Source organism: Chroicocephalus ridibundus, chromosome 10 (assembly GCF_963924245.1).
Source record: "Chroicocephalus ridibundus chromosome 10, bChrRid1.1, whole genome shotgun sequence".
In the NCBI taxonomy this organism is placed as follows: Eukaryota; Metazoa; Chordata; class Aves; order Charadriiformes; family Laridae; genus Chroicocephalus; species Chroicocephalus ridibundus.
Window position 1 is genome coordinate 8,228,188 of NC_086293.1, and position 23,816 is coordinate 8,252,003.

The window sequence follows — 23,816 nt, forward strand, 5'->3', positions numbered from 1 at the left end:
TCCCCACTGCAGTTTCTGACTGGTTACTACTGGGCACTGTTTGATGGGCATGGAGGCCCAGAAGCTGCCATCATCGCTTCCAACTATTTGCACTACTGCATCAAGCAGAAGCTGGAGGAGGTTGTGGGAGGCATCACAGAGGCCCGTCCCCCCATGCATCTGAGCGGGCGCTGTGTTTGCGACAGCGACCCCCAGTTCGTGGAGGAGAAGCACATCCACGCAGAAGACCTGGTGGTGGGAGCCCTGGAGAACGCCTTCCAGGAATGTGTGAGTACCCGGTGCAGGGCACCAGTCCTGATACCCCAAGCAGTCAGTCGGTCCCTCCCCGCCGCCCGGGGTGCACCAGGTCTGCAGTTCTGCCTCTCATCAAGGAGACAGGAACATTCAGCCAAACCTTTAAGCGTGCTGAGATCACACTGGGTCTGCTCCCCAAGATCTGCCTTGGATCCATTGCACATTGGCAGTACTGACCCAGAGCAAAGCTACAGCATCTCTGCTAAACTGCACCCAAGGGATATGTTTCTTTAGTGCTAGACAGTGGCTATTACCAGACTTGTACAGCATGAACAAGTTCCTCGTCAAGCTCCTAAAGCAGTCCTCAGTTCAGTGGCAACGGCTTTGTTGGCTGTACCGAAGCAACATCATCTTTTGCCTTGCTGGTTTCCCATGGCCCATCTGCAGTTGGTTTTGGCTCTAGATTTCTGCTGCAAGGCACGAGGCAGCAGTTCATATCACTCTCCAGACTTGTTTAAACCAACAGGATGAAGTCATCGGCCAGGAGATGGAAGCCACGAAGCAGACAGGAGGCTGCACTGCTCTGGCTGCCCTTTATTTCCAAGGAAAGCTGTATGTGGCTAATGCTGGGGACAGCAGGTGAGCCACAATAAAAGGGGGAAGTTGCTGGGGGATGAAAACTGTGAGATAAGCAGTTTCCAGCACCTTATTTAACCCCATGGAAGGTAAATGTGCAACCCAGACATTTCCTTCCCGCCTGCCGTGGGACATGTTGGGTGGAAGGATGCTCTCATGCCTCCTGGAAGGGTTTTGGGATTTCAAGGGACTAACCCTGCCCAGGCACAGGGCAGCGTTGGGAGGGTAGTGCAGCAGTAAGCTCAGCCTGGAAGGTGTTTAAAAGTGGCAGGTGATTTCAAAGCATTATAAACAGCTTCCTCATCTGGCTTTGGCCCACTGTTCCTGCAGGCTCAGTTCTCTGCTGCAACAGTGCAGTTGCAATTGAGTTACTTAAAATACACCGGCATTTTTAAACGTTCCTGGGTGCAGAGCTATTCTCTGGCATTGCTCTGCCGCTGGTTACCCCCGGTCCCACACCTGGCTGAGCCTTGGTAAGAGGAGGGCTGTGGTGATGGACACAGCTCAGCTCTTTGCCTCTTCCCCTTCATAGGGCAATTCTTGTTCTGAAAGACAACGTTGTGCCCATGAGCTGCGAGTTCACACCAGAGACAGAGAGGCAGCGGATCCAGCACTTGGTGAGTGACTCCTTCTGCACATCAGGCAATCCAGCTGCAAACACCCCATGGGGTCAGAGAGGGCTTGTCGCAGGAGCACCACCAGCTTTCCTCAAAGGCCTCAAATGTGATCTGGCACTAGCCAAGCAGGGCTGGGGGCAAGACTCAACCAACAGCCTTTAGTACGGGGGATGCTCACATCCTCCTTGGGATGTACTTTCCCGCTTCTGTTCTCCATTCTGCTGCTGGGAGTGCCAGTCCTGAGGCAGAAGCAGTTCTGATGCCCTGCTCTGGTGAAGCAGAGCCTGTCCATCCTCACGCCTTCCTTCCCTCCTCCAGGCTTTTCTCTTCCCCAAGCTCCTGGATGGTGAGTTCACACGCTTTGAGTTTCCACGGAGGTTGAAGGGAGATGATGTGGGCCAGAAAGTCCTTTACCGGGATTACTTTATGGAGGGCTGGTGAGTCCTTTCTACCTGAGGATAAGGCTGCAGCACAGGGCAGCTTTACCTGCTTGTAGCGATGGGGAGGTGAAGGGAGAAGGGCCATGCCCCACTGGTGAGAGCAGTGGGCTTAATGGTGCAAAGCCATGCCAGAGCAAGTGAAGGATGCTGTGAGCAACCTCCCCCCTGACCGAAGGACTGGGGCTGTGGCAGGGTGGTTAGGGAACAGTTGGGATGGTCCTTCTGGGATCCTGCAAGGTGGGGCTGGAACAAGGAGCCCCAGCCTGGTGCAGGTACAAGCTGGGGAGGAAGGGAAGAGAGAAAAACACCTGGCCATTCAGCAGAGGTCATTCTTCACTGCATCTGCTTCAGCAGGTCACCTTGCCCCTGCTTAGTCAGCTGCCTGTGCATGAGGGCACCAGAAGGGTTGAATCACAGTTGAAATGCTCTGGCTGTGTGGTACCTTTAAGTCAGACAAATCCCAAATCGACGCTGAATCCTCTGTTCTAGGGGATACAAGACGGTGGAGAAAGCTGACCTCAAGTATCCTCTTGTCCATGGTCACGGGAAGCAGGTAGCTTAATGCTTTACGCACTGGGAAGGCAGAGGTAAATCTGCTGGGGGTCCTGAGTGTCCCTGTCGGTCACGCTCTGGGACACTATGGCAGACTGTGGCTGCAGAGCGCAGTCCCACAGCCCTGATACAGCAATTCCCTTCTGGCCATGCTGCTTAGTTACCATAAACTAGAGCCCTCCAGAGCAGAGAGGTTGCATCCTCCTCCAGAGTAGAGAGGTTGCATCCTCCTCCAGAGTAGAGAGGTTGCATCCTCCTCCAGAGTAGAGAGGTTGCATCCTCCTCCAGAGTAGAGAGGTTGCATCCTCCTCCAGAGTACCTGCTAGCGGAGCAGACAGCAGCCCTGAGCCTGCCTGCCCTTTCCTCACTCCCCTTGCTCACAAGAATGCATTTGAGATGAGAACTTATTTAATCATCCCACTTTGGACTGCCTCCTCCAGCTCTAATGAGCACCTTTCCCACAAACCCTCTTCTTTGAGGAGAAGATGAGAAAAGGAGCCTGGAGAAGGAAGGAGGAGGCAGGGAGAAGAATGACTGCACACATCCAGCATCTGCTTGCTGGACTCGAGCAGAAGGAGCCCTGTCACCTCCCCCAGCACTCCAACCCACTTGCCACCCCCATTGCAAGGAGTCAGTGCAGAACCTCCTATGCCAGGGGAAAGGACTTCCCCCTCCCCTTTCTTCTTCCCCCCCAAACCAACCCAATTTTCTCCCTCGCCAGCCCAAATCAAGAGCAGATGCCACGATGGGCTTCCTGAGGTCCACAGCATTACCCAGGGTACGTGCTATTAACTCCAGAGCGCCCCGCAGGCCACCAGGAGCTGTCTGCATGCAGGCTGGCTGTCTCCATGCTCACGTCAGGTCACTTCTGATCACTCTTCCATCTCTCCGGTCTCCAGGGGATGCTCTGGGTGATGCTTGAAGGGTCCTAAAGGCAACACATAGGTCAGTCAGGACAAGCCACACATCAGCCTTGAAAGGTGCCACATTCTTACGTGTCAATACTGTTTTGCTTTGTTTGGGGCCAGGCTCGCTTGCTGGGGACTCTGGCTGTCTCTCGAGGTCTGGGGGATCATCAACTCAAAGTCATCGACACCAACATTGAAGTCAAACCTTTCCTCTCCTGCATTCCCAAGGTCAGTCATGGCACATGGGAACTGCAGGGTGGAATTAAACATCCTGCTTCCCCCCTCCACAGCAGCCACCTCTTACAGACCTGACAGGTCTTAGCTGTGTCCTTTTTGCATCCCCCATCTCTCTGCACGCTGCCCAGAGAATCCCCAAGACCGAGTAATCTAGAGGCATAGCAGCAAGGGGACATAAAAAATTCAAAGCACCCTGGTCCCACTTCAAGTCATCTCTCAGGAGAAGAATCATCTCCCTGACCCCTCCAGTACCTTGCAGGGATTGTCACTGATTTACTCCTGTGCTTTCCAGGTGAATGTATTTGACTTTGCTCTGCATGACATTAATGAAAACGATGTCCTCATCATGGGAACTGATGGCCTTTGGGATGTCCTGAGCAACAAAGAGGTGGCCCATGTGGTCAGGAGCTTCCTTGCAGAAAACAGGACTGATCCTCACAGGTAATACCAGCTTTGCCATCGTTTTCCCTTCCAGAGAACCTGGTCAGACCAAAAGCAGGCTGAGATCACTCTGCTTCTAGGTCAGCTCCAGCATGACCAAGCACTCTTCTGTGACTCTGGAAACTGCCTCCGAATCTTTCCCCGCCCTAAAGAAACAATTATAAAGCTGTGGTCTACTGTTCTGACAATGCAAAGCCACATCTCAATGTTGCCGTTAAGCGATAGTGACACATTACACTAAACCTTGCGTTTTTTCCACCCACAGATTTTCAGAACTGGCCAAGTGCTTGGTCTGCAGAGCAAGGGGAAAGCAGAGTGGCCACCAGTGGATGCTGGACGACAGCCACGAGGCATCCTACGATGACATCTCTGTATTTGTCATCCCACTACACAACAGGGATGAGGACTGACTGTTGGCATGGCACGCAGGATCTCGCTGTCCCCCTGCTGTACTGCTGTTCAGCATCAACCTGAGACTGAGGGATTTCTGCTGTGCAAGTATACTCTCTTCCAGCAAAACCGTCTGCAGTGGGACCTGAAAATGCACAACCAGCACTTATGCAGAAGATCAACAAGAACATTAGCTCCTTAAGAACATGCAACAGTGGGCAACAAATCATTCCCCTGACTCCTTTCTCTTTGCTGGGCCAAGGAGAAATTGCGAAGGGGGTACTGCAAGCTGAAGGGTGCTATTGCTAAGATCTTTGTGGTACAGTGAGCCTCAAATCCATGTTTCTAGTGACCCCTTCCCCCTTTTTAATATTGAAGAATGAGGATCAGTTAAGATCCAACCAGTCTCAAGAGCTGGATTTGAATCAGACTTGAACTAAGTTGTATAGAACTGGATGTATAAGCTAAACTGTCCCTTGAATCCATTTGCTGTAACACGAGATGTACCGAAAACCCGGGAGGTGCTGGTGAGGCAGGATTAGGCATGGCCGTGCCTAATTGCAGACGCTGAAGCAGTCGCCCAGACCTCTGGAGAAAGTTGCCATTTGTAGGCAGCACCACCTCAAAACAGACGACGTTAGCAGCTGGAGCTACACGTTGGTGTACAGGAGCCTCCTGTGTAAAGATACGTGCCTTACTGTTAATTAAGAGCATTTAAGTACATCAGCATGTAATGCAACTTACAGATTTCTAACAAACCTTAGTCCATAACACTTGCTAACGCGTTTTCTATTCATTCAGGCAATTTTTGACAGCGAAGCTGGTTTTGTAGCAGTAGCACTGACGAGAACGGCAGTGTTTAGGTACATCAGCTCATTTAGAACAGCTCCAAGTAAAATAAAACCGGTTTGTTCAAATTCATCTGCAGTGCTGGATCACAGGCCCTTACACTCATTGCAACAGGAACACCAGTGCACAAGACACGCCAAACCGAGTTGTGCCTTAAACTCTGAGGATCTGCTTCTCAACCACTTCATTAGCCAGGCAAATTCAGATCTGGACAAGCTTCCCATCTCCCCAGATTCCCACTTCTCTTTTCATTATTCATTACACTAGTCATAATACTCCCTAGTGGAGTGGACAGAGGCCAGTGTGCATTCAAGTTCCACAAGGATGAAAGTCCAAATAAAAATACTTTTTTCCATGTATCTTCCTGCAGTTTTATTCCTGTCACAGGTTTTACACAGACCTGGCATGGAGAAAAACGGTCTTAGAAAATTGCAGGGGAGTTTTTGCTTTGGATTTGTCTTTGCCAAGAACCAGTTTGTCACTGAAGTATTCCCTTAGCAGTACTACCCCGAGGGTTGGGTGTCAAAAGATGATTTCCTGCAGTGGGAGGCCTGGACCGAGGAACGAGGCAGCCTTCTCAGCTATCTGCTCATGGTTTCAGCAAGGGATAGAACAAAAAAACCCCATTTCTCTCCAGCTTGGCTCTTCCCCAAGCCTCTCGAGTTTAACCTGAAAATGATGCACTTGGGGTTTTACCCACGTTAAGCCGACACTAGCTGCCGTTCCCTACAGCAGCTGTAATGTTATATATACATGGACTTCAGTGATCCAAGTCTCCTGTTAGTCCAACCCAACAAGCTCTTTTTCCACCTTCCTGCTGAGAAAGGGCTCAGCTCTTCCGTCCAGACCACAGCTTCTGCGAACACCCCTCTGCCTGGGGCACCACACCTCGACAGGTAGCTGTCGCAAGGCTGCTTCCCTATCCTGACACATTCCTAGGCAAGAAAAACCTCTTAAAATGGGTAATTTATGTAAGGATAGCTCAGAGCATCACCATTTCCACTACAGAGCTTTGGACTTTACAAAACAAAGGGGCCTTAAAAAAAGAGGATGATTTTCCCATTCCCCCTCTTAAGAAACCAGCGAGTTGCATCACACCAGACAAATGCAGAATTTACAGCACTCGGTGATCTCTCTACAAAATATTTATTGTTAACAGCCACAACACTGAATTCTCCACATACGTAGTATTTTGTGACAAAGCATAATTTGACTTCATGTATTTACACTCATCTGGCAGATACCACCTAGGAGTAAAACTCCGCATACCAGCTCATGACCATAAAGACCAGTTTCTGAAAGGCTCGCCAGCATCCTAGCCCCTGACCCAAAACCAAGGTGAAGTCTCTTAAAGTGCAAATATAGTCAAGAGGCATTGGAAAAATATACACTGCTGCTTCCAAATTTGGTCACTCAATTGCTCCTGTGTCCCCCAGAGCAGGGGCTGGGACTTAACCAAGGACCTGGGTGCCTCAAAACTCTCAAAGACTAACTTGGAGAAGAGATTACACCCAAAGTCTCCTACAGCCCAGGCAGATGTGCTCCGCCACCACCACTGCTTAGAAAGGGACTGTTGAGTCTCACTCCCCTCTTGTTTTGAAGGTCTTTACTTCATCCCAAAGAATATGGCGGGGGGGAATTCATCTTTTAAACGTCAAATTTGGGGAGGTAATGCTGTTTCCTGCTTGGTTTTACATAAGGTTGGACACGCTGTTAGACCTGGGAGTGCTGTTTTTAATGAGGTCCGTTTCTGGTTAGCTGCCTGCCTTGAAGAGCACAGGAATTGCAGTCCCAATACTTTTAGAGAAACACGTGAAAGCTGGAAGCTAAAAGTTTTATTCCCCTTTCCTTCCTAACCTTCTAGAAACACATGATACTCGTGTTTCTTGACAATACTTGGCACATTTCCCTCTCTTCAAGGCAGATGGAAAACACACAGCACTACATTAAGCAAGAAAGAAGTCGTTACCTGGGTGGGTGGCACTCAGCCCTGGGAAGGCATTCGGTTTTAATTCTGAACTGAGCATTAGTGCTGTCTTGCGCATGAACCTGTAAAGTTCTCCTCCCTCCAGAAAGCCACTGATGTTCTCAGTGTACGCATCCTTCCAGATCAGTCCTTTGGTCCTCTTTTTCTTAAAGATTTCATGCTACAACGCACAATGTTTTACAAGACTGCATGTAGAAGAGAGCTGAACAACTGTCCTTAGACAAGCACTGGAACCACATTAGCAAAGAGCATTTTTAGAGTAAAAGACTTCCAAATGCTTCTCTGTGAAAAGTAACAAGAAGAATGTTCGCAGGGGCTCTCTGTTCACTTCCTCAGGCAACAGACTTGGTAAAACCCTGAATGATTTGCTACTGAATGCTGAAGTTTAACTGTTAAAATGCGCTACAAACCCCAAATACCTCTATGTTACAAAGCACTGCAAAATACGGCTGCTTACAGAAACACCAACAATGGTAAAATAGCACCAAGCAGCCTGAAATGCAACAATACCGAGTTGAAGAGGTGGCTGTGGAAACCTAGTCAACTGTGGGGACCGAGATAACCATCTCCCTTCACGATGGGCATTTATAGGTGACAGTGGGACAGTACACACCAGGAAGAGGGATGCTGCTGTAGTAGTACAAATTTTTCATCTGCGTCTCCAACAGCAGGCCTGTTTGTCAAGATCGAAAGCATCAGTCCACTGTTCCCTTCCCTCCTCCCTTCTAGGAGGGTGGCAAACTCACGCCACAGACCCATGCTGTTAGAAACGGCTCTAAACTCATGCAGTAGCATCAGCAGAGGCAACCCATGGGGCCTAAGGAGAAGCTTCAACCACAGCATCAGTTCAAACATCAAGCTTATCAGAATGCCTCGTGCACGGCAGTCCTCATGCCAACTGCCACAGGCAAATGCTGCGGCTCAGCATCAACAGTGGAGAAACGCTCATTCCCCATCCCCAGCCCTTCAGCACAGCACATTTCCACTGACAAGGGCTGTTAAAAAAAAAAAAAGGCAAGGAAAAGCAAAACAGAAGAAGCCATTCTACACGCTGATTTACTTTGCCAGGGAGACATAATCCGAAATATATACAGGGCACCACAGCTGAGAGAGCTGAGACGAACTTTGCTGTAATAAGGGATGTTCTAGACAACTGACCTAAGGGAAAGTCCTCGAGCACTGTTCTACAGTATGGACTTGCACTTGACAGCGGACAGAACACGCCCACTGCTGTGCTTCTCACCTTACTGGCATTTTACATTTAGGAGAGGGGAAGCACATGTGACTGGGCAAAGGATAGAATGGACTTTCCAAGCTGTGACCCAGCACAAGAAGCCAAGTGTGTTTGGAAAGGCAAAAATACAATCAACGCCATATTTACGCCAAGCCTGTCCCAGCCTGCTGGTGGATGCATCTGATCAATGCAATGCTTCAGGAAAAAGAAACTGGAACCAGGCTTGAAGACCAGCTCGCCAGCCTTTGTGTGCCACTCACCCACAAGCCCCTCTGAGGCAGGAGAGCACATCCCTCCCGTCCTTTTGCAGGGGCGTTCCTTGCAGCAGGGCCACAGCAAAGCAGAGTCAGCACAGTCACATGTGAAGTTTTTAAAATTCAATTTTGAAAACGTCATCTGACAAAGGAAACATCGTTGCTCTTTCAGGGCTATCACTGAAAACCTGCAAAACCTGTAACAAAATGCAAGATGAACTAACTGCAAGTCAGTTTTACCAGCAAGGGGATACAGGTCTAAGCCTGGTGTGGGGAGAATTTAATGGAGCTTATTTACAAACCAGGAAGAGAAAACTGCATCGGTGAAGGTAAACAGCCTAGACACCCCACAATACTGGCCCACATCATATTCTTTAATATCTAAAAGTAAAAAAATATGGCCCATTCCCACTGCCCTCCCCCCAACGCTATTTACAAGTAAAAGATCAGCCAAGATGATACATAAGGAAGGTACACAGGCAGACTGTGCTTTCAGTCCCGGTTTGGTTTCTCCATCTTCCTGCTGTCAGACTCCTTTATTGCTTGGGACACTGACCGCACCTCACCAGCACTGTCTGCGCCCTCCGGGATCTGGCACAGCAAACAGCAGGGAGGCTTCGGCAAGCTCTGGCAGTGGACAAAACCTGCACAGTTTGTCGCACGCTAAATTGCCATAAAAGGATGACAGGATGTATAATGAAAATTTACAGTCATCCACTCTTCAGTGCACGTTCCACTGCAAGAGAATCCAGCATCTGCTGTATCAGTTGGTCACTGTCAGTGTTCACATTTGGCACAGAAGTAACTTTGCATCTGTGGACTGCAGTGAAACCGGAGAGATCCCAGATGTGAAAAAACATGCACTTATGGGAAGGAACTGCACGTTCCACCTTGGAACATCAATAGCCGTTTGCACTTACAGAAGGAAAACACACAATTACAGCTTAAAAAATGCCACAAACATTTTGTAAATAAAACAGACTTAATTGCTGTTAGAAATAATACTGTGTCAGTTCCAACTTCGGCTGAAGCCTGCTGGGCACGGACTGGAAGGTGAGAACGTGTAGCATGCCGCTTCTGAACATGCTAGGAGGCTGAGTGGAAGAGTCCTCGCAAAGGAATGCAGCAAATAAAGGTAAGACATATGGAAACATACGCAGGAACAGGAACACAGTCTAGGAGACCTAGGCAATTCCAATACTATGCTTGCAATGATGTGCTGCTGTTAGCAGTATGGAAGTCATCTGACAACAGCTGCAGCGTAGGAATTAGTCATCGATAGTTGGCAACCAGAAGGCCTACAAAAGAGGAAAGAACAAACATCTTTTACAGAGCAGAACACAAATCTCTCCTACAGCACACTGCAGGAGCTTATCACTGCTACCTTCTATAAGCACACAGGCAGAGACTACCTAAGAGGCAGCAACACCCTGCCAACAGTTTAAGGTTACAAGCCTTGCTTACGCTGCTTTGGTTTGCGTTGCACGGTCTCCAGAGCAAGCCAGTCTCACACAAACTGAAAATACCAGCTGCGTACAGTAACCTAAAGGACTCACACTCTACATGTGCATTCACTCACTGCTCTGCTTTCATGTGTGTGTTCAAACGCTGGCTTGCCAGGTGAGCCGCCCACATATCTACCTGCCAGGTAAGGCGCAATCAAGGCACAACAGACAGGGGCCTGGCTCTCACCAAAGCCCAAGAAAATGCCCACCAGTGGCATTAAGCCTTCTCAGGTTTGTTTCTAAAAGGCTCAGCATCCCATTGAGCTAGGAGGAACTTAAAACACTTTCCTTACCATATTTGAACATGCGCTAGCAAAAGTCATGAATTTCGGGTTGAACTGCAGACAGGTTATAGGACCTGTATGTTTCCCATCCAGCACAGCCACCTTCATCCCACTTTCCCCATTCCAAACATGAATCTTCCCATCCTCCGAACCTGCAGGCAAGAATGGAAAACAGGACACTGGAGAGACCAACAGAGAAAATGAAGTACATAGTCTTTTCTGTCCAAGAACTGTAGGAACAAGTATGCCTCATGAACAGAAATAAGTGTTCTGGAACTTCTTCCACTATAGTTTTCATTTGGAAGGGCACAACAGGAAGGTAAATATGTGCAATAAAGTGCTCTCCAGAGACAGGCTAAACAAAGAACACACACACCCCGCTTTCACTGCAATCAGGAAGTTCTCAGCCAGAACAACAACAACAAAAAGTTTTGCCAAGACCATCACTCGTCCAGGAAAAATGAGGATCGGGATACCAAATACCACAAAGTTAAACATATTTGTTGTATCAGCCATATAAATAAGAAGCAGACTTGGGCCAGAGGAATCATGCTGGGAGCCATTAGGCTGATGCCTACTGCTTCTATCAAGGGTTAAGCAGAGCTTCTTCCACAGACATGGGGATTTGTAAGAGCTACATGAATAAAATACAGCTGCCCCAGCATGTGACCAGTGCAGAAATGTCCCTGAGAGGTGTACAAACGCAGCAGGCTATGAGACCAAGGGCCCAAGTACAGACAGGTGCCTCGCTCATCAGAAAATGGAGGGCAGGCACAACATACAGCCCCGAAACGCTTTGAGGCAGCACATGAGCACATCCTAGCCATGGGGTGAGGATCACTGACATAAATTACGTGACAGGTCTCCGTGCATTACAACGGTTTGCCAGTTTCTTATCTTTTTGGGAATAACATTCATATATAAAGGAAAAAAAAAGTCTTCTTGCAAGCTCGTTTATGTTTCAGTCCATAAAATGCTGAGTAATCTGGCAAAATGGAAAATTCTCAATGCAAAAAAAGTTTACAGCTGCACTGTATTATTTAAATACATTCTGCTTCCCAACAAACACAACTTCAGCCCCGCATAACAGACTTAATTTCAGAGCACTGAAATTCTTTCCAAGGAGAATCATCTTACCTATCATGATGAACTGAGAGTCTGGTGTGAATGATGCCTCCAGCGTGACAGCCTTACTATTGTTATAACCCTATGGCACAAAACAGGAGAACAGGTATTAGAGTGCATGTTCACAGTAATCTGGCAACCAAAGGGCACCTGCTCCCAAAACTAATACCAGTTTTCAGAGAGGTAACACGGGGAACATGCTCACCCCAAACGTATGCAGGATAGCTCCTTTAAAGGCATCAATCAGTCGAATGAACCCTCCATTAGTTGATATGAGGATGAGTTTTCCATCGTTACTGAACTTCAGGCCTGTCCACTCACATGTTCGATCATACTGCATCTTAAACGTAGCAAATGGCCCCTTCAAAGAAAAAATGGGAAATACAATGTAGACTCTCTATGCATTGCTGCTAACAAGAGTTTGCTTTTAACCTTATCTCGGGAATAAGTTTAAGATTTTTCAAAACAAGTCCCAAGATACCAAAGGAAAGTGTCATGGCAAAAACATGTCACTGCATGTCTAAGTTTCAAAGTAGTAAGAATCCAGTTTCCATAGCAAAGGAGAGCCACAGAAGGGTGTTTCAATACCAAATAGTCTCTACCACACTCAGCAGCAGAAATTAATTTAAGGTAGGAAGAACTTTTCAAACAAGGCTGCTAATTGAAGTTGGAGCAACAGCTTGAGCCAGTGTTATTGTCATCTGACTTTTTGAGAACCATGGAACTAATTATGCTCCGTGCTTAGCCAGTTCAGCTGCTCATCCAATTACAGTTTCCTTGGAAATTTCCATCTTTCCTGACAACTCTGGCTCCATCTTTGCCAGTGTTCTTCCAGAAAAAGCAGCAAGGAAAAAAACCCACAACAACAGAAAGCCTAAAAAGGAGTTTGGAATAACTTGAAGGGTTAGCAGAAGTAAACTTTAACGGTGGTTCAAGAGTGGATTTCAGGATTTGGTGACAGCATGTACACCTCTGTGTACTTACTGAAAACTCTCTAGGTGCAAAGTAGGCACCCCAGATAGTATATTGGAGTAAAGAAATCCAGTCTCTGAGTCTCTCTCTGAGCACTGAGTTTAGACTACTTCTTGCAAGCTAAAGTGTTTAAGAAGTGAAGTTAGGGTAGCTCACCTTGTCAAAAGAACGGAGATCGTAAAGCTTCACCATTTCAGAATTGACCCCAGCAGCAAAAATCAACCCTTCTGGGTCAAAAGAACACACAGGCTTCCCCTGGAGATGCATTAAACCCTAGAAAATAGAAGCAGCCCAAATTATTTTGCAAAACTGATGCTCGCATTTCTACCACCACCCTTTGAGCCCACTCTGAGCAGGACATCAGCCTACGGGCAGAATAACTGAATTACAATTGTAAATTTTGAAGGTTTACAAAGGTTCAGAACTCAGCTTCTCAAAGGCAACTCTGACTACTTCATGTCATCATGCAGAGCTTCCAATTTGTTGCAAAGACAAAGTTTACATTAGAACAAACAAAGACCTCAATCGAGCTGCCATCCATTCAAAAAGTACCCAGAAAAGGAAGGATGATGTGGCTGTATTAATAACTAATACTCGGGGCTCTCGAAAGTGGGACATCTCTGGTTTCCCGGTAGTATTTCTAGGCAGTACGGCTGCCATCTCATGGGCAAATTGAAAATTACAAGTAACACTTCCTCAACCTGTTCCCTAAACTGCTGCATGCAGCTTCCAGTTACAAGTCCTAGTTTTACCATTCTTACAACTTCAGGCATTAGCAAAAAATCACAGAACTGCTACTGAAGTTATAACCCTATCTCATGCGTAGCAACTCTGAGACTGAGATTCATCCCAAGGAAAATTTACAAACTGGCAAAAGTACACTCCCAGAGAAAGGCAAAATTAAGACTTCTTGTCAGAAAAACCTTGGGTTTAAGACAGATAAAACCATTTTGTAAGAAATGTAACCTTTTCTTCCTTTTGCATTTACAGTTCCATAATCTGGAATAAGTAAACAGCATAAGCAAATCCCCTCATAAGCAAAATGGTCCCAGTAAGATGGGAAAATATGAGACTACAACACTATGTGTCCAAGTACGGGGACAAAACAGCTCATCACCAATAAAAGGTGGAGATTCTACTCCTAGACTTCCATTCCTCCCCTGCTGTCAGCTCTGGTACTTTTCTCAGCCCACACAAGCCTGCTTCCACTAAAGTAAACTATTCCAGTAAAATAAATAGATAAAAACAAATAGGGGTTTGCCTTGCTAGAAAGTTAAATCTGCTCACAAACAGGTCTGATGAACAACAAAGGTGATGCAAGGAGGGGGCAGACCATATGGCTGCTATGTTACTTTAGATCATCAGTTTCTTCATCAAATTTAATTGCATCGAGGCATCAATTATAAACACAAACACACTATAAATGCTCAGATAAAATGCATCTCCCAATGCCCCTTCTGCTGCCATTCCCATCTCAGGAGAGATACCAGCTAAAAGACAACACTCTGCATGGGATAGCAGCCTGATGAAGCAGCTGATGGACAACACCCAGCTCTTCTCTTGTTTCATCAGCTGTGGGTGTTATTTCTTGCTCTTCCCAGCACCTCTCCAGCAGAGACATTGGTGAAAGTGAGTGGTGTTACACAATGCAACATACATATTTCAGAGATTTGTGATTGAGGTTCCTTCAGCATTCCAGGAAGGTGTCAACACTAAATCAGCAGCACATGTTTCTGGCAGTATTTTTGTTTTATAACAAGCACGCATCCATTTTTCATCCTTCTAACTGAAAATGCAACACACTGTGCACATGAATATGATATCCTACCTGGCAATTTGGAGAGCGGAGATCCCAAAGTCGAATAGTTTTATCAAGGGATCCAGAAATAAAAGTATCATCCACTGGAGACATTGAAAGAGCAACGACTCTGCAACACAGAAGACAACATGCATCAGAGACAAGTAAAAGAAGTGAATGGAGCAACACCCACCCCAGCAGTTGTGTACAAGCTTGTAATTGCCATGAACAGTTCTACAAAGCAAAAACCAGAGTGAATCAAACGTAACGTAACTCAAGCTCATTACAATCAGTATTTTGATTTCTCCTGTACTGTCTCCAAGCCACACCTTACCTTTTTGTATGTCCCGGGAAATACCGAATGTATTTGTTGTCGTGCAGGGAGAGGTATCGAATTGTATCTGAAAACACAAACAAACCATAAGCTTTATTATACCATGAACCCAATGTTATTAAAAGTGGTCACACAGTAAACTTGCTCCCTACAGCAACAGCAATTTTGCCACAAAAAGTCTCATTGTTTGATTTCAAGTCGATTTCAGACTTTGAAAAAGAATCAAGTTAGAAACTGACATAAAACAACTTGGTTTCCAAGGCAGAAACGGAAATCAGGCACCAGGAAAAGATACTTCCCACAGTCTGAAGTCATATTACAGCTTGAAGGCAAACTGTCATGTGATTTATTCAAGTTAGTTTCAAAGCTGCTAAAATTTAAGTACTAGTAGGTTTTATTCCATCTTTCTCACAAAATTGAGAGCATCAAATTTACAAAGTTGATACTACCACTTTTTTTTTTTTTTTGCTATACGGCATGAGTCTTGCTGTCTTACCAATATATGTACCAAGCAAGTAAGTCTCCAACAAGACGGTAAGCATAGGAAATGTGTGAATTCTAGCATTTAGTCAAAGAGAAGACAAACCCATGAACACCAAAGCCAGGACAAGACCATTAAAAAGAAGCAAATCTTTTCTTTATTTCAATCTGACAATCAACAGCTTCACAAATTCTCTGCACTCAGAGCAGTTAAGCTTTAAGAAGAGGACAGAGGAGTAATCTAAAGCTTAGGCCACCTAAAGCAATCTTAAAAATATACTGAATAAATCAGAGCAGCAACACAACATTCCTCAAGTGGTAATTTTATTCTGAGTACAGATGAACATATCAAGAGCCGCCAGAATTTTGGGAGATGCTTTCTCCCATGATTAAAAGAAATCTTTGTAAGAGGAAACAATTATTAAAGCACAGAAGCCGCTTTTTAATCTTTATGTGCAGATCCATCTGAGCAATGAAACGTGAAGAGCACAAGCTAAACCTCTGCTATCGGAGAGTAACGGCAGCAAAATCCCTTCTCACACTAGTTAGAGGACACTAGTTTAAGTTATTGCTGACTGGAAGAGACTGGTATTATGCACCTGCACTGTTTAGTGCCAAGAGACTCCATACTGCTGTAACACCAAGTCCTGCTGAGGCTCTAAAAATAAACTGAGGGAAAAGAACATTTTTACTTTTAACTCGGAAGAACAAGAGCCAACAGGATGCAATATGCACAGAGCATTTTAACACTCATAAGGGCTACTGTGTTCAGAGCTTTTTGAAAGGTTCATCAAGCAAAATTTAATTTCTGTGAAAAAATTATCAAGTTACCATTTTTGCCTGAGGTTTTGCATCAAGCTGAGATCAGTGTTCTAGATCACCCTCCAGTGTTTGACAAGAAAACTAAAGCTGACTGATCAAACTGGAAACATGACGCTGGTGACACACCATTCTGAAAGGCTCTAAGTGACCTGAGGTGACTGTCCAAAACATAAACCCCCAACACCACTGTCACACCCCATCATGGCTAGAACCGACATGCTTCAAGCATGCTATTAAGACATATCTCAATTTTTCCTGCAAAAACTGTCGTTACCTGATTTCCGAAGTATCCACGCAGAATTTCATCTTCCTTTGCTAAATAGGAAGTGCTGGGGAACTGTAATCCTTTGTGATCCTTTTTGTTGGCAGCGCTCTGTCCCAGGCAAGGCAGTGGCCTGTACAGTTATCTCCTGTACCGGGTGGTATCATAGACCCTCAAACTGTACAAACTACTACCTCAGCCTGGAATCAGGCAAGAAGAGCTAGGTTGAAAGGTCCTGACGAAATCTTCAGAAGTGGACTGGTAGCAACTCAGCACATAAAATGCCTGGGAGCAGGCGCCAGCACTCCTATAACATATTCCTGGGTTTATTTTCCCTCCCGATAACCGCGTAACAGGTTAAATACAATGCACCTTGCCTAAGACTGCATGCATTAGGGACTACAGTAGCAGTATCTGGACCCCTACAGAACACACTGTTGGTTTTATTAGGCTTAAGGTTCATAACAGCAGCAAATACATTCACACTCTCATGTTTTTCTTTTCTTCTAATCAAGTTTTCATCACAATGCTACCCCACAGGATGACAACTCTTCAGTTTTGGTTCCTCAAAAGCTTACCAGTGCTTATAAACAAAAACTCACAACTCAAAATGGCATTAAAAACGCTTCACTAAACTGTTAATTAATTGTAAATTAAATAAATGTGACATAATAAACTAATAACTTAATAAAAAGTAGGCTGTGAAACAGACTAAAAAGGCAAGTGCTTCCCCTCACACTTTTAATCCTTTTACACTGTTAAATTCAAATCTGTTGGAAAGGTTCTTGCTCCTCTAGTTTCAGGCCCAGGTTGTTCTGCTTTAACCTGACTTCCTAACTTGTAACTTCCACCTGCTCTAAATTCATACTCTTTTAAATTCCCAAAGTAACCTAAAGCACACCACAAGGCACGAGCACCTCTACCATCAATCTCCATCTCTGCAGAGGAAAAAACAAACCAAAACCCCTGTTGCAGAAATGGTTGAGTTTACAAATACAATGTTAAAACCCACTTATTGAGACAAACTTTGAAATTAACATTAGCTGTTTCCAACCTTTGGAAGTACTGCCTGATAGAAGAATTAATGTATCTATCTGTGCCAGTTCTTAAATTTGAATTTTAAATTAAACTCAAATACATTGATAGCCTGTCACGAAGCTCTAGAAGCCCTTCAATGTCATCGATTTACACAGCATAGCTATCGCAGACACTGACTGTGGAGAAATGGTATGAAAATGGGTTTTTTGTCTATTACATGGAAAAAACAGATTAACAGAAGCAAAGCTCATCTCAGAAGAGCTGTGAGACCTCCTCCAGGCTTGGCTAATGGTCTGATAAGTTACCTGAACTTCCTGCCCTCCCTGCTCTGTACAGAGAATGGAAAAACATTCCCTTCCTTTGCAGTTGACTCGTGTGTGTACGAGACAGAGATACGGTGCTTAGCCCACCTTCTGGCCACATCTTCTTCCTACCTCATTTCACATGTAAGAAATTAAGGCACAGAGTCTGACTGGTGGCACTGGTATCAAACAGCAAGGTGACTGGCAGAATCAAGAACTGAACTTTTATCACACTAACAATGTTTCATCCCTTAGTTATTGCAGCAGTGACCAAAACTCACATCAGCATGCACAAGGGAATATCACCAAGGTGTGTATTAGAGTTGAAAATTAATTCCTCTGTCTCTGACAGTGCATTTATCACTGAAAAGTGTCTATAATTTTTTCCTGGCTCTTAAGAGCTATTTGTCCAGGCATGTAGTTTTAAGTGTAAGGAGATTAAATATGCTCAAATCTAGTGGATCACTTACCATCTATTTTGTTGGAGCTGTACACGACAGTGTTGGCAGCATGTGTGTACCTGATGAGATCCACTCCATACTTCTTACTATATAGCGTTCTCTTTGGTCTGTCAGAAGGAAGCAGAAACAATTGCACTCACTGCAACAAAAAGCTCAAACTGAAACTCACCCCATTAACAAGGCCTGTTTTTATTGCGATATTACAAGATTGTTTCAAGTAGTCCAATGTTTTTATACAAGGAAATAAAAGTTTTCGTATTTGATTTTCAAACAAGCACCTTGGTGCTTTCTCTAAGACCATTCCTAGGCTTGAGGAGTTCCCCGTAACACCTGCAAAACGCACTTGTCTCCTCCAAAAATTCTTTTTCCCATGTCTACTGTAAAAAGAATACGAGGAGCTGGCATAATGAGTCCTTAATGTCAAGCAGCACTGCCTCACCATTCCCTGGCCCATCCAAATCTCTAATTCATCTGCTGCTTATTTTAGATTGAGAATAATTTGTCTTTTTGTTCTATGCTACTTCAAAACCTAGAACTGGGTGTCTCATTCAGAATAGGGCTTCTCAGTATTAACACAAACACATAGATATACCAGTAGTCTATAAAAGTAATGCTAGCACAGGGACTCAAACTACTGGAGAATTATACTCATATCCAATCTTAATTAAAGCATGAAACTCAAATGTAACATTCTGCAACAGAATTAAAGACATTACAGTGACAGCAAAAACAATATACAGAACTAGATTGTTAGGGGTCTGGTAAGCAAGCGATGTACTGTGGTACTAGAAATTTAAACTGCAAAGTAAACTTAGAAGTAGCTGGTATGGGGTATCTTGCAGCAGCACCTGTTTAAGCAGTACAAGGTCTCCACCACCTTCCTTCCTCTTTCTTGCAAAACTGAGGTAGCACAGAGGTTTCAAAGCTGGGCAGTCAACCAATCAACACCAGAAATAATACAATCTCTTCCAGGAGTTATTTTTAAGCCAGAAATTCATAACTCTGGTTATTACACAGGCCCACAAAATATTTTACCAACACACACCAAAGATGATAGCATGGGAATGGACACAAACAGCAGGAGTGGTTCAAACCAATACTGCTGCCAAAAGAAAAGTTTATCAGACTACACCCTCAGACAAGGTATTTCTAAAATGCTTGACTTCTTCCTTGTTTTCATTAGCCTCAAATCGACACACCCTAACAAGAGCATGACTTGGAGATTTTTCATATCAGAACAAAAATAGATATTAATTTTTAAAGATTAACTCTCAAACAGCAGAAGCCACAGGGCTTTGACTTCAAACGAACTTGCTGGGGCCAAGCTTGCATTAACTGAAAGCCAATACAGCAAGTGTAATTAAAACCCATACACCACCTGTACCACTTAGACCAAATCTCAACAGATTCTTCCTCAGTTCCTCCAGTAGATTTTGAAATCAATTTTCAGAGGCAAACATGTTACAAACTGAAAACACCACATCAAATATTAAATTTAGGCACCAAAATTCTGTAACATTACACATACACTTCCCCACACTGCTCTCTGTAGTTACCTCAGCTATGATGTTGACCAAATTGGAAAAAAAAAACCCCAACCAAAAAATAACCAACAAAAAAACCCCACCAACCTCAAAACATACCAAGACTCTCATGCCTAGCCTGGCTCTTCCTTATCTACAAAAAGTTTAAAGCTTAGAAGCTCTATTGAGAATAAATGAATATACACAGACACTAAAGATCGACAGATGGACAAAAGTACATTTACCAAAGAGGAGGAAAGAAAGTACTTCTGTGTTTTAAGAAAGGTGAAGTTTTCATGTAAGCTGACACATGCAGAAACATGTCATTTCATACAAGATTGACCACCTGTTGACGATTGAGTATTTAAAAAGACAAACAAGAAAACGAAGTTTCACATATTTTTTAAACGAATCACAATGCCTAAACATAATTCCAAGTTTTAATTAATCTATCTAGCCCACTTGCAAATCAGGCGATGTCACTGAAGAAAAATGTTTTACGAGATCAAAGTCAAATCTGTTATAAAAATGAAACAAAACACAGGCAAGGTTTGTAATAATATCTGTGCCTTGGTTTGAATCACTCCTACTGCGGGTAAAACCATCATCCAGAACCAGGCTCACTGATTTGTCTGGTGAACACTATGGCTAAGCAGGAGCCCACATCCACCACTTCTTTATTTGTATAAATAATACACAATTGATATATATTGAAGTACAAGCTAAGCCTTTGCTAGACCACCATTGTATCATACCAGGGTTACAAACTCAGCCACAAGCCTCCTGTTCCCAGCCTCAAGGACTGCTGCACATCCCAACACACAACCGCGTTCTACAAGTTTTCAGAGTTCATTCTTAGGCCCCAACAGACACAGGTAAGATTCTTCGTTATACTTTTGAGCCAGCCTACTGTGGAGGTATTTGGTGATGCAGAACAGGTTAAAAAAAAAAAAAACAAGATTAACAATTTAATTGTTTACACATTTTGAAATTGAAGTGGAATCTCAGGTCCAAAATTATTGGATGCTCATGAAGAAGCAGGACAAATTTTTCAAGCTTCTTGCCTAAACTGTGTTTCAAGGAGATAATCTTGTCTTGTCAGCTCTTGGCTGTTTAAACCATCCTGACACTTTTGGAAACTGAAGTTGACCGAGATGGGGCTTGGTCATACTGGTACCAACTCTCACAGGTGTATGGCTCATTTTAGTACGGCAAACCAAAGCAAACTAGGTCAGGATGTACCTAACGTATAACCAAACAGTTGCATTTTAATTCTACCAGCAGAACTGCTCATTAACAGTGGGGAAAAAACCCAAATTTGCAACTTTTACATGGGGAAAAGTTTTAACATTCAGGCCATTTGATGAAGTAGCGTATCCTATACTGAAACCCAGCAAGCAGGACATTTCCTCCTGGCCATTGTATTCACTAGCAATGACACATACAAGAAGGTGAGAGTTCTAGGCCCTTGAAACTGTGGTTTAAGAAACAAAATAAACTATAGGCCTGAAACTGCCACATTCCACCATGTCACAACAGTCATTCACAGATTTGATTCGTCATCTCCACATGAATCTCTAGTGACAACATAATTCACAGCCAAAACTTTGTAGGTGAGAGAAAAACTGCACCCTGCATCCCTAGGTACCTCTAAAAATCACATGCTTTTACATCAATTGATAGTATATGAGAAACTTCCAAATTAATTTTATAACCACTAGAGAAATCCATCCTGAAAAAGGGGTTACCTTGACGAAACTACTCTCATTGCCCTGTAGCACTGCAGTAGACAACCATCGATCTTCTACATTTAACTTAATTAAAGCAAATCCTCTGACTGTAAAGCATACGTCAGGGCTAGATGGAGACATGGATGAAAGGACCAAATGCCTCCCAACCCATCAAACTATTCTTTACAAGTTTGAAAGGGGGGAGCAATCAATACGATCTGCATTAACATCACTCAGCCCTTCCACTATTGTGTATAATTAGGATCTAGAATACAATCCATGCCAGGCACAGTATGTATAAAATTACCTATCCTTACCTAAATAAAAATTAAATGATTTCAAATAAGAGTTCACTCTATCAGATGGGGAACCCCAACAACTTTAACGTGTAAAGCAAGCAAATTGAAGAGAAGTGTAAAATAACATGTAGTAAGTGGTCTACAAAATTAAGAGAATATGCAGGGTGCAATCTTTCAAACACAGCAAGAATGATGTCGTGGTCTGCTTGAAAAAGCAGGAGGACTAGGAATATCTGGTTTACTAGAAAATATACATAACACTGACACATGTACCCCCTGGTACTTCCAAATCATTTCTTTTTCATTCCTGCATTATCCGGTGCTTTTTATTCTCTCTCCTACAACACACATGCTCATTTTTCTTTCACTTTCTATACATATATATATATATGTGATGCTTTCTAAGGTCTTGACTTTACAAAAAAAAAAAGAAAAGAAAAAAAAGAAAAATCACCTCAGAATTACATCTCTACACCAAGAAGCACATGAAAATTAAAACTTAAAATTTAAAAGAATTTAAAGCAGTCAAATACATACTTTTACCAACCAAGAAAGTTTTTAATGGAATAATGACATCATTTGGCTCAATTTTTTCCACTTCTCATAGAATACAAATGTCTTTTGCATACATTCCAAGACATCAACTGCAAGTATCACTGGTGGTCTTATTTGCATGCTTTTATCCTCTGAACAAGAGCACCATATCTCAAGTGCTGCACAAATTTCTAGGGTTTTATCCGTAGGACAGGACAAGCACTGTGTGATCAATGAAAAAAGAAAGATAAACTGGACAACTCTGTTCAGTGAGAAACACACACACCTTAATTCATTACCTATAAGTAACAGAAAACAATAAACACCTTGACTGATTAAATATAAATTAAGACAACGTTTGAAGATGCATGTAAATCGCACTTGTATTTAAATTGTGCTTTACAGACAAAAACGCAACTAGAAAAAAAGGTTTTAAAGCACAGAGGACCACCTTTATCTGCAACGTTCTCAGGCACCACTGAAGAATAAAAATACCATCAAATTTTTAGAAGTTATAATAAACGCACGCCACACCATCTTAGCCTTTTGGCTTAAAACATTTATCCAAGAAGTTACAGCCAAATTAGGCTGTTTAAGATTACATATTTGTAGCTGCTCATAGCAATTGCCTCTATTTTAACTAGTGAGACTTAAGCCCAGGGAAGCATGAAAAGTCAAATTTGTGTATCTGCAACCATCCCGAGGCCTGGAAACGTGATCAGACTCAACCCCTTAAGCTCAACAACTACTTAGTTCTCACAGCAGTGAACTCTCTCACACGTGGGAAATCACCATGGCTGGCTCCAGCCTACCAGACAAAACAAGCAGAGACACCCGTTAATGCGGACAAAACCATGCTGCTCCCATTTCCGCGCCCCACTTTAACTGTTTAGAATCCCCCACACCCCACCCTCCGGGTCAGACATCGCTACAGTTTCACTTACAAGCCTACGCTAAAAAACGAAGAAAGAAAAGCCAAAGCTTACCAGCCAAACCTGCTACCTCTTCAGCGCGCTCCCAACAGGCAGCAGCCAAACCGGCACCCCTCACGGCACCCCCCCCTCCACCCCAGAAACCCCCCAGCCCTCCGGAAGGCAGGTAACCCCCTCAGGAACGGCCCAGGCCGGGCCCCCGCCACTCACTTGCCCTCTTGGCAGTCGTAGAGAACGATGGAGTCGTCGTCGCTGCTGGAGATGACGGTCTCGCCGTTGGGGCTGAAGTCGAAGCAGTTGATCTTGTCCGAGTTCTCGCGGAAGACCTTGGCCACGCGGAAGCTCCGCAGCACGTTGTCCGTCAGCTTCATCCCGCCGCCGGGCCGGGCCGGGCCGCGCCTGAGGGCGGCGGCGGGGCTGTGGGGAGCCGGGGCGGGGCTCCGGGCGGCGGCGGGAGCGGACGGGGGGGACCTCGCGGGGCGGCGGGGAGCGGCGGAGGGCGGGGAGGAGCGGCGGGCCGGGGCGGCCGGCGCCCTCCAGCTGGGCTGGGCCCACTCAGGCCGCGGAGAGGCGGCTCCTCCTCATTGTGTCCGCCATCTTGCTGCTCGGGGAACGGCGGGGGGCGGCGCGCGGGGC

At 44.7% G+C, this 23,816-nt stretch overlaps 2 protein-coding genes across 3 annotated transcripts in view; one reads left to right on the forward strand and one right to left on the reverse strand.

The window, feature by feature from the left end:
* PPM1M (protein phosphatase, Mg2+/Mn2+ dependent 1M) overlaps window positions 1-5,668 on the forward strand; it is a 7,791-nt gene extending 2,123 nt beyond the window's left edge. The window contains exons 3-10 of one of the 2 annotated variants that reach the window (XM_063347824.1): window positions 13-267; window positions 761-873; window positions 1,403-1,487; window positions 1,806-1,924; window positions 2,417-2,480; window positions 3,508-3,615; window positions 3,917-4,065; window positions 4,331-5,667. In XM_063347824.1, the coding sequence (XP_063203894.1) occupies window positions 13-267; window positions 761-873; window positions 1,403-1,487; window positions 1,806-1,924; window positions 2,417-2,480; window positions 3,508-3,615; window positions 3,917-4,065; window positions 4,331-4,475 (1,038 nt within the window). In that variant the 3' untranslated portion in view covers window positions 4,476-5,667. Of the gene's footprint in view, window positions 1-12; window positions 268-760; window positions 874-1,402; window positions 1,488-1,805; window positions 1,925-2,416; window positions 2,481-3,507; window positions 3,616-3,916; window positions 4,066-4,330 lie in introns of both variants that reach the window. The other variant, XM_063347825.1, reaches the window with a different exon arrangement.
* A 768-nt stretch (window positions 5,669-6,436) lies between these two features.
* On the reverse strand, window positions 6,437-23,783 carry WDR82 (WD repeat domain 82). Its single transcript, XM_063347826.1, has 9 exons — window positions 23,391-23,783; window positions 18,172-18,269; window positions 14,798-14,864; window positions 14,494-14,593; window positions 12,822-12,938; window positions 11,899-12,054; window positions 11,706-11,775; window positions 10,578-10,720; window positions 6,437-10,077 (listed from the first exon to the last, which is right to left on the reverse strand). The coding sequence occupies exons 1-9, from the start codon at window positions 23,549-23,551 to the stop codon at window positions 10,048-10,050; spliced, it is 942 nt and encodes a 313-aa protein (XP_063203896.1). The 5' UTR covers window positions 23,552-23,783; the 3' UTR covers window positions 6,437-10,047.
* Window positions 23,784-23,816: the final 33 nt, after the last annotated feature.